At 37.1% G+C, this 10,603-nt stretch overlaps 2 protein-coding genes across 2 annotated transcripts in view; one reads left to right on the top strand and one right to left on the bottom strand.

The window, feature by feature from the left end:
* Positions 1 to 674, top strand: part of lypla1 (lysophospholipase 1) — a 6,977-nt gene extending 6,303 nt beyond the window's left edge. Inside the window, exon 10 of the mRNA XM_024280394.2 lies at positions 1 to 674. The gene's annotated coding sequence lies outside the window, so the exon portion shown is untranslated.
* LOC112151441 (regulator of G-protein signaling 20) lies at positions 494 to 10,359 on the bottom strand. The gene is made up of 5 exons (XM_024280395.2): positions 10,002 to 10,359; positions 9,122 to 9,282; positions 4,180 to 4,266; positions 3,871 to 4,105; positions 494 to 1,496 (listed from the first exon to the last, which is right to left on the bottom strand). Exons 2-5 carry the CDS (start codon positions 9,277 to 9,279, stop codon positions 1,287 to 1,289), a joined length of 690 nt encoding a protein of 229 aa, XP_024136163.1. The 5' UTR covers positions 9,280 to 9,282; positions 10,002 to 10,359; the 3' UTR covers positions 494 to 1,286.
* Between the last annotated feature and the right edge of the window lie 244 nt (positions 10,360 to 10,603).

Raw genomic sequence — 10,603 nt, forward strand, 5'->3', positions numbered from 1 at the left:
GGTTCTATCGGAGCTCCACTCCAGCGAGACCAGACCAGAGGAGCCCTGACTTACTTGACAACAAATCCATGCTGCTACTCCATAGATTAAGACGGGACTGGGGCGATGCACGACTAAACGCGATGCTGGAGCCACGCACAACCCACAGTGTTGAAGCAGAAATACCGTATTTGCTTGATTGTGAAGATCTTGCCATTCAGATGAGCCATTTCGTACTGGAAATGTATTTTGATAACCAGGGCTATACATTATAATTTAGTATTTACTTTTTTTTTGGGCCATAATTACTTTATTTTAGTGCTGTAGTGATTCATTCAATTAGAAGATTTTCAAAATGTAAGATTGTTTATTTGTTTCTCTTTAGTTTGGATTTTTTTTAATCTAAAGCAATTTGTTTTGTGTTTGTAAACTAAAGGTGTGGGCTTTGTTAATGCCTTAATTTTCTTAGCATTCTATGAGGGCAATTTTGAAAATAATGTTTTATTTTAAGCTAATTTTAAGCAAAAGCTTAAGCTTCAGAAAAGTGTTGAATATTCTGTGAATGTTCAAAAGAACGGACAGCAAAAAAAAAAAAGTGATATGATTGTGCTTTATTTAATTTGTGAGAATTCAAATAGCTATTTCACACAAATTTGTTTTAAATACACAAATATCAGTGGTCATGATCATATATTCAGTGTTTTCTTCCCTGTTTTTTTGTTTAAATTAAATTTATGACGAATATCACAGTATTGGAACACAGAGACGAGATTGGATTCGGGGCGTCAGCTCAAAGTTTGGTCTTTGAGGAGAGCTGAAAGCACCAACGTGTGAAGTCACTGTCGCACCGTTCGTGTTTGAGCAAAGATGCTTGTGTAGAAGATGTTATTCCAAGGCACTTTCCTTTCTTTTAGAATTACAGTTAAAGAAAACCGACAAGTTTCTACAAGAACTGGATATGCATTAAGGCTCACAAAAATACCTAAATACAAATGCAGTGCTTACAGATACATGCTTCTCCTCACTAAACAAGGTAGAAAAGTGCAATGTCGAGCGCTAGGGAATATTTATAAAAATATAGATATGTTTTTTTCTTTTCTTTTTTTTAACAAGTACAGTAACCGAAGCTGAACCTAGCGTTTGATCTAGTTTGCTCTGAGGGTTTTGGTAAGCTAATGGGTCAATAAACAGCAGGACACAGACTGGTCTTCGGGAGTCTTCATTTCTCCGCCGGTTGGTCTGGAAATAGCAGAACTCCGACACGAACGTGAAACTTCTCTGAGTGGGATGCATGCGCTGCAGAGAGTCTACGGCTCGGGAGGAGGAACCTCCTCCTCCTCCTCCTCCTCCTCCAGGCTCTTGAGGAGGTCTGCGTACATGGACGAGTTTATGAAACGAGGGTAGGAGTCTCTCTGCATCAGCGTGTAAATCTGCTGCTGAGCGTCGTCGAACGTTTGAGAGGTCGGCTCCAGCATGTTCTTGTTGATCACTTCTCGAACGCGGGAGTCCAAGCTGACCTGGAGAAGAGAGGGAGGCTCCATTATTGCATAAAAACTGTTTTATCATCCATGCATATGACGTTTTTGACAAAGATTCTCTAGTACTTTCACTGTCTAAGACATAATTGTTTATGAATCATTTATATCAAACAGTGGGGCAAAAAAGTATTTAGTATTTTCCCACCTAAAAAGATTAGGTAAGCCTCAACTTTGAGACAAAATTAGGAAAAAAATCCAGAACATGACATTTTTAAATGATTTATTTGTAAGTTATGGTGAAAAACAAGTATTTGGTCAATAACAGAAGTTCAGCTCAATACTTTTATCATATTCTGTTTGTCGGCAAGTCATTTTATTTTCTGTAAGAATTCAAAAGTTTTCACAGACTGTTGCTGGTATTTTTGGTCCATTCCTCCATGCAGATCTCCTCGAGAGCAGGGATGTTTTGGGGATGTTCCTGGGCAACACAGACTTTCAACTTCCTCCAAAGGTTTTCTATGAGATCTTAAGACTGGCTAGACCACTCCAGGACTGTGAAATGCTTCTTATGAAGCCACTGCTTCGGATCCTGCTGAAAATCCCAGCCACGTTTCATCTTCAATGCTGATAAAAGGAGGTTTCCACTCTAAATCTGACCATACATGGCCCCATTCATTGCTTCCTTTACACGGATCAGTCGTCCTGGTCCTTTGCTGAAAAACAGCCCCAAAGCATGATATAGCCACCTCCGTGCTTTACAGTATGTATGGTATTCTTTGGATACATCTCAGCATTCTTTCTCCTCGAAACAGTAGAGTTCTTACTAAAAGGTTATATTTTGGTTTCATCTGACCATAAAACATTCTTCCAATCCTCTTCTGGATCATCCAAAAGCTCTTTAGTGAACTTGAACATGTCCTGGTTTTATCAGGGGACACATCTACCACTGCAGGGTTTGAGTCTATTTCCTAATAATTGTTGATTTCTTCACACCAAGCTGCTTATCTATTGTAGATTCTGTCTATTCCGGCCTGGTGCAGGTAACAGTTGTGTTTCTGGTGTTCTTTGACAGCTCTTTGGTCATAGTAGGGTTTGGAGTGTGACTGTTAGAGGTTGAGGACAGGTGTCTTTTATATAGATAACGAGTTCAAACAGGTGCCATCAATACAGGTAACGAGTGGAGGACAGAAGATCCTCTTACAGAAGAAGATCCAGAAATCTTGATTGTTTGTAGGTGACCAGATACTTATTTTCCACCATTATTTACAAATAAATTCTTTAAAAATCAGAAAATGTGATTTTTATAGATTTTTTCTCCTTTTGTCTCTTATGATGAAAATTACAGGCCTCACTTATCTTTTTAAGTGGGAGAACTGGTTCGGTTTTGTGAATTTAGACTTGGCGAACTGAACCACACGCTGAAAAATCAGTTTGAAGACTGTTTACAACTAAAATTGAGAGTACAATGAATTTTAGACGCTCTGTTGAGGTGAGTGTGAGAAATGTTTCTCTTTACTAGATGCTAAAGCGAGGTAGCTCACTCAACAAATGTCAAAATGTTACACAAACAGCTTGTATTTAGTTTGTGTTGAGGCCAACTTTTAAAAGAGATGTTAGAAACATAGTTTTTGTTAAATATTTATTTTTTTCGGATAAAGTAAAGGGAATGAGAAAAAAATCAGAAATCAAGTTTGATGTAAAAAAAAAAAAAAAACAGGCTGCAAGCAAGATGGCACCTAACGTGGCCGGTTGCAGATATTTTGCAACTTACTTTGACTCAAAAGTGTTCAAAATTGCACAATTAAAACTTTTTAATAAAGCTTAAAACAGGTAAAATTGTATCTCTTTGGATCGCCAGTAAAAAAAAATGTTTTCGGTTCCGGTTGAGAACTTCCAGTGCTGGACGTTGATGTCTGCAGGAAGATTCTCTTAAAAAAATTGGAGATTTTAGTTTTTTTGTTACCATATTCCCCAATATAACCTGCCCCCACCTCAGGAAGGGCCTTCGTCCCTCCAAGTGCATGAAATCTGTCAATTTGAACATCCTTTGGGGGTCACCTATTTTTATAGAGGCATCTGATTGGTCAGTTTATAACTTGAATCACTTGAACTAAATTTTTACAAATAGAATGAGAATAATAGCTGTTTATTTCACAACATTTATTGGAGTTTTACTTGTGTTTTAGTCTCTTATATTATTGTTTTATTTATTTTTTTCACTTAGTCTGCAATTAATGATAAAGCTTCTATTCTATTATATCCTATTTTAGCTTCTTGGAGTCTGCAGTACTTCCTGTTTGGGATAAACAGCCCAGTTCTCATATATACTTAATGATCCATAATCAAAGTATTTGATATAATTTGATCAGTTTTTTTACCTAAACACAACACATGACGACATATTTATCAGTACCTCTTTTGGAGAAAGGATGGAGATGAAGTCCTCATAGATCTGACGTACTTTCTCCTCCACCACAATCTTGTTAGTCTCCTTTTTGAGCTCCTCACAGGCGAGCCAGAACATCATGTTCTCCTCGCTGAACTCTGTCCTCAGGAACTGCCTGAAGCAGCTCCGTCCAGCTGCACTCTTCATCACCCTTTCAAACGACACCGCCCAGGAGTTAGCGTCTTCCAGAGTGGGCTTCGGGCTGGAGGCAAAAGAAGCGGTTAAGTTATTAATGTAAATCATTTTAGACCAGCATGCTCGAGGTGTTTGCGTTACCTTTCGTCACAGTTATTGGTTGTTCCTTCTGTCCTGGGTTCAAATGTAGATCTCTGAATGGTTTCGTCTTCCCCTCTAACAGTCAAACTGAAACGAACATCAGTTTTAGCATCACTTCACGTCTAAAAGTGCATTTTAGGCAGCAGCTGTTACTGTAGTTTTATGTCAAAAGTTGTTTTCTTGAACAGAGATATTCATCATAGCAGATGACTTCTGAGGTGGTCATTCTGTGTGTAAAACTAACATCTAATGTTACTTTTTTGGACATTTTGAGTCCATAGACCAGGGGTCTAGACCTCTGTTGTGGCTCTTTTATTAAAGAGAAATACAAAAAAGTTTCTAAATGTTAAAACTATTAAGTAAGAAGTGAGATAGTAGGAAAAGTAAACTAACTCAAACTTTAACTGATTTATAAACAGTTAAAGAACACTGCAGGCGAACTACAACATTTTGACACATTTGACGATCAAACATTGGAAGTCGGGGCCAGTGGGCACCACATGCTTTTACTGAGTCATCTGATTGATTCAAATTTGACTTGAAAAACTTACAATAAAGAATAAATATCAACCATTCATTGTTTCTACAACCAATGATCCGGTAGTTTGCTGTTTTTCTCATCCAGTTCCTTGCTCCTGCCGTCGATTCAGGTCTTTAGTTCAGCATCGTCGATGTGAATTTGAAATTACACATCTGGTTAGTCCTGATCTTCTTTTAGAACGCACAGGGGGCCAAAATCCAAAACACACCTTAAGTCGCTGGCCGAACACGATGAAAATGTATTAAACACGCTAAGATTAAACTTTTAAAACTTTAAGAACACAGCTTTTTTTTAAAGATAGCAATTAATAAAATACAGGCAGAAATATTATTCCAGAATACTTAAACTTTAAATAACTTTCATTAGTTTACTCTCCATAAAAACATATTTTATCAAAATTATTCATGTTAGAAAAAAAAAGAAAAAACACTCAAATTTGTTTACTTTTATGTAATTTTATATGAAAAACTACACCTTTAAAGATTTAGGTCCCAATAAAAAATTTCCTCTTAAAATTAGCAAAATATGAACATCTTGTTTTATTTTGTTTTCTGGCTGTTTTACTCTGTTATAGTTACTTTATCCGGTTATGTTTACTTCTTTCTGCACCATGAGTGAGAGGGAGGGAGAGGATGATGAGACTTTTGTGATGTAACACGATGTTTGTTCCAAAAACAAAGCCATCGACCCATAGAACTGAACTCTCAGCCGCCATGATTTTAGTGTTTCAATATGTTACCAGAGCAAGATAACATCGAACAGTTAAGAACAATAACATAAAATGATCTGGTGGATCGGATTTAATTATCCGGTGATCTGGATCTGGCCCTCGGGCCTTGACACATGTGCTTTAGACTCACAAAAACACCCTTCCTTCCCCTGTATGGCTGAAAAATGGATGAACAGATGTAGATCTTCTGAAATTTTCATCCTCTTCTAGGAAACGGTTTCTGCTGTGGATCGTTAGAAATTTGCCTCTGAGTTGTGGGCAGGTCTGTTGCCCCTCCCCATTGCTGAGAGCTCTCTGTTTCCTCCTGCTTGTGGCTCGCCAAGCAGATTTTCTATGTAACAAAAACAATCTTTTTCAAACTTAATTCTTTCCTCGGTTCTGAATTCACAAAAAATCGAATGACAAAACACTCAGAAATGCAATTTTAAGCTTATTTTTATTTAAATATGTCCTCCATCACCAGAAAAAGGCCTCAAGAACATATTAAAAACACATTTTATTTTCAAAAAAATGATTTTTCCAAGTTTAAATATGTTAGGTTTGATCCCTTTTCTGTAATTTTATTTAAAAATGTTTTATGTGACGTTCAAATTGGCTGGTAAAGAAATAATTAGTGCTAAATTATGTTTGCAGGCTCCAGGCATGATAAACACTCCAGTATTTTTCCTAAAAGATGTGCTTAATTAGTTTACTTCAATTTTTGATATATAAATATAAAATATATAATTATATTACAACATCAAATTACTATATTGTTTTGCATGGGGACAAAACGTATTTCTCATAAAGCTGATTCAACCTGATCCAGGGGGAACGCTTGCGTAAATAATAAAGTGTATCAATTGCCTCCTTCATTGTGTGGCTCTCACCTGAGTGTAATTAAAATGTTCCCGGTACCTGGAGCAGCTGGGCTTTGACTAATTGGTTCAGGTGAGTCCACAATAAACCTTCTCACCTGTGCGCTGATTACAAGGAATTTAAACACAAGTGGAGACAAAACATATTTTTCATCCTCAGAGGGGCGAATTAGGACTAGCTGAGTAAGTCGACCATTAATTATTTCAAAACAGGTTAAATGAAACCGCTATTAAAATAATAGATGGTAATGCCACATTTAGAATAAAGAAACTCACTCCAAATACATTTTTTTTAAATATGTTCTTGTCCATTTTTTTCATCATGGAGGACAAATTAAAATAATTTATGATTAAAACTGTTTCTGAGAATTTCTTGATTCAAATCGGAGCCATTTTAAAAGTTTTAAACTAAGACAATGAATCAAAGAAGACTGAAATCTCGCAAAATATTGCAAAAATGATGTTCATTGACCAGCAGGAGCTCACAACAGACCAGCTGGCCTTGCACAGAACACACAGGCTTGGATTACAGCACACAAAGGGAAAGTATGCCCTCTGCAAATATTGGTTTGCTTCTATATTTAGTCTCAAAATGAATACAGATCCTTGAGAAGCATTTTATCGTCACAATTGTTAATGAGATTCCATGTTTTTATGTTTTTTATTTTTTGTATTGTGAGGTTTGGCATCTATTCCTTTTGTGTTGAAACCAGCTGTACCTTTTTTTTTATCATGGTTACTGTGTGGGGTTATAAAAATAGCCTCTTTTGTTTATGTAAAACCAAAAGCTGTGCATGGATGATCAACATCACAGGCTCTGAAATGAAAAGCCCCTGAAGAAAGGACAGGGCGCAGTACTGCTGTTGACCACCGGGGCGGATATGGAGTTTTTTTATGATCCACCCTATTGTCCAAATATGGTCATTTCTTTAAAAAAATCTTAATGACAGATTAATGTCCAGTTTATAAACATACAGTATTGAAATTCTCTATGGTTTTATTTTAAATCTGTGCACACAATTTTTTATAAAATAAGTAAGTTGAAAGATAGGCTCAAAAAATCACAACAATAGGCAACAATTTTTAAATTATTAAACTAATTTTATAACTTACTTTTTTTTAGAATTAAAAAAAAGTGTATTTTAAATTTTATAACATTTTTGCAGTAAGACGGTATATTTTATTTGTAAAAATAAACATAAGTACCCCATTCGTATTTTAAACTTATATAGGATTCCTTCACTGTTAAAAAAATAGTAAATTTTACAGCAAAAAAATGTAAAATTATGACAGTTAACCATAAAAAATGAAAATACAAGTTTAATTAATGGGGAAATCCCTTAAAGCTATGAATTTTGAAAACACATTAATTTTTTTACACATTTGTTTCGTATGAAATACGAATAAGTATTAAGTCAAATAATTCTCAGCCATATTTTACAACGTCTAAATATCCTTACTAATATTTTAACAGTGATTGTATGTAAAATTTGAGGGTTTTTACTGTAAATAATGCAATATTAAACAGGGGAGGACTTAACATTAGGTAAGGTGGACAATCACTTAACAAAAGTCTCTAAAATACATTTTATGCCCATTATTATTTAATTCTGTCATAAATAAACACCTCAAATCAGTTAAATTGCATAAGACTGATCAAGTAAAAGTGTTTCATCCTTCTGAGTGGTTAACAAATTAGCACATTCAGTAAATTGAAAAAAATGCACAAAAAAGTATTTCTTTATTTACATGTAATTTTAGTTTTTAAATGGTGATTGAAGCATTTGGATTATAGAAAATAATGCAGTCTAAAGATGCACTCACACACAGAGTTCTACAAAAACATTGATAATAATGTCTCCATGTTTGGGTTTATATGATTATTGTAAAAGGTTTTTCCCTGTACGGGGGCTGTGTCTGTATGACAGCCGCTTCCTCTGTGTTTCTGTGTCTCTGTGGCTGAGCTTGAAGGCTCAATGTCTCGTATTAATCCGACAGGGAAACAGTAAAATTAGAAGATCTTTTTCCATTTTTTTAATGTCTGGATGAGGCCTGAGCCTCCACACCCCGCAGCGACTCTCCGTCTGCCGGCATATCGAGCGAATGAGCTCCGACCCGAAAGCCGGCGATCTGTCCAGAGTGTATCCCGCCTTCCCCCCAAAGTAGCTAAATGAACCCTACAATCCTCCGGCTCCAACAGCTAAATGAAAAAGATGGAAGTTCTGGTTTCGCTTCCCAATTTGCACCTCATTGCTCAAATCTAGCTGCTGTCAGACCTTCGTGCTGCAGGACTTCAGATCGCCTTATGTCGTATCTTTACCATTGACTTTAGATTTAAACTGGACAGATCTGCCGCGCAAATCATGTTCGGTGTTAAATGCACCTTAAAAGTGGATTCATAATTAAGTTATTTACTCTTTTTAATCCTAAAGATTAAAAAAAAATGATACAAATGCAGCAGAGGGCCCCCATATTATTGTTCGCCTGGGACCACCAAATTGCTAAGTTTGCCACTGATATTATATTAAAAAATGACAAATATTGTAAGACACACAACTGTGAAAGCTATAAATTATGCTAAAATTTCTTGTTAAAACCACAACATCTAAGCATTACATTAACATATAAATGTACCGATAAATATTGTAATTGTACACCATTAATTAGGATTGTAAAAGCAATAATTTTACCATAATATAGTTGAAAGTGACATCTTATTTTTTAAGGTGAAATTCTTCCAATCCCGGTTTATTTACACTAAAATTGACATTATATTTTTCACAGTGTATCAGCAGAAAAATGCTGTGCGGTTACCAGGAGCAGCTACAGCAGCAGCACCAGCAGAAGCAGCAGGCGTTCGAGGCGTTCGTGGGGGTGTTTCCCATTCTGTGGCGCGCTTGGAGGACACTGGCAGCTGCTTCCTGATGAACCTGCATCTGTCTCTTGCGCATCTCCGCCCGCTCTGAGCCCATGGACTGCAAGCACATGGAACCAGAGATCAGGAGGATGCAAACAATTAAATGAACAAGATGTAAAATAAATAAATAAATGAAATAGGCCTGAAAGGTTTTTATTTAATAAGTTCTACTAACTGTCATGGAAGGGAAATACCTGCGGAATGCACTTTAGGATCTTGGTGTGAGACTTTTACGCACGCAACCTCCAAAAATCGACGTTTTTTTTTTCATTCACTAACAAACCCTAATGGGCTGCAGCTCAACCAATAATTGAGTGAAAACAGCCCAGGAAGCCATCTGCAGATATTCCGCTGAGCATGATGAACAGCAGAGCTCCACATCTGCCTCTCCGTGCAGGGATGAGCAGTGATGACAGCGACAAGGCGTCACTCCGGACCGCAGAGATCGCATCCATCAGTTGCATCCTCGGGAGGATACGCACGCGTGATGGTAGACGCAAGAAAGGCACTCACCCCCAAAGCAAGCAGCCATTTATAGTAACACAATGAAATTATTTGATCGAAGAGGTTGAAATTCGTACGTTCGGACGTTCTCTTTTTGGTAATAATGTCACAAATCAAATGGATGATTTATCCAAAATAAATCCGTGGATGCTGGAAGATAAAGATGCTCCAACCTCAAAGGATCCCCTGCGTTATTTATTATCATATTATCATATTAAATTTGGTATTAGCAGCACAAAACCAGCTTATTGTCAGAAAAAAAAAATGACTTACTGTGTCACCATGAATGCCAGAATACAGGTGATTTTCAGCTCGATCACATCCGTCTGCATCGATTTGACACAAACCAGTTGGCTTCCTCTACGCGCATGCGTTTCCTGCAAGTGTGAAAAGATTTTTCTGCGCGCATGCATTGACGGCCAGAACACAATGTGCGCTGCCTGTTTCTGCGATGGCTTCCTTCAGGACAGGCTGGAGCTGGCAGGCTGTTGCGCGGCGCGCATCACAGTTCCGTCACCGACGACTCTAGGAGTGAAATTACGCAGAACTTCACTGCAGTTCTGTGCTCACTAATAAATTATTTCCCCCGTGTCTTCATTCATCCACGCAGATTTATTGGCAGCAGAATTTTTAATATGAAGCCTTTCAGTGTCTTTAAATGACGCAGTTCCTTTAGATATACGGCGCGTCAACGCGACAGTAAAACATCTGGAAACCCCAATTTCAACATCTGTTATCTTTTTGTCTCCTGGTTCGGTTGATTACACCTTGTGTCCACCAGAGGGCAGTGTTGATTTATTAAAAAAGCAGTCACAGTTTGGCCCAGCTTTCCAGTAAACATGAGAAGGAATGAAGAATAGAGAAAACTAGAATTA

The sequence above is a fragment of the Oryzias melastigma genome, linkage group LG20 (assembly GCF_002922805.2).
Source record: "Oryzias melastigma strain HK-1 linkage group LG20, ASM292280v2, whole genome shotgun sequence".
NCBI classification, from domain to species: domain Eukaryota; kingdom Metazoa; phylum Chordata; class Actinopteri; order Beloniformes; family Adrianichthyidae; genus Oryzias; species Oryzias melastigma.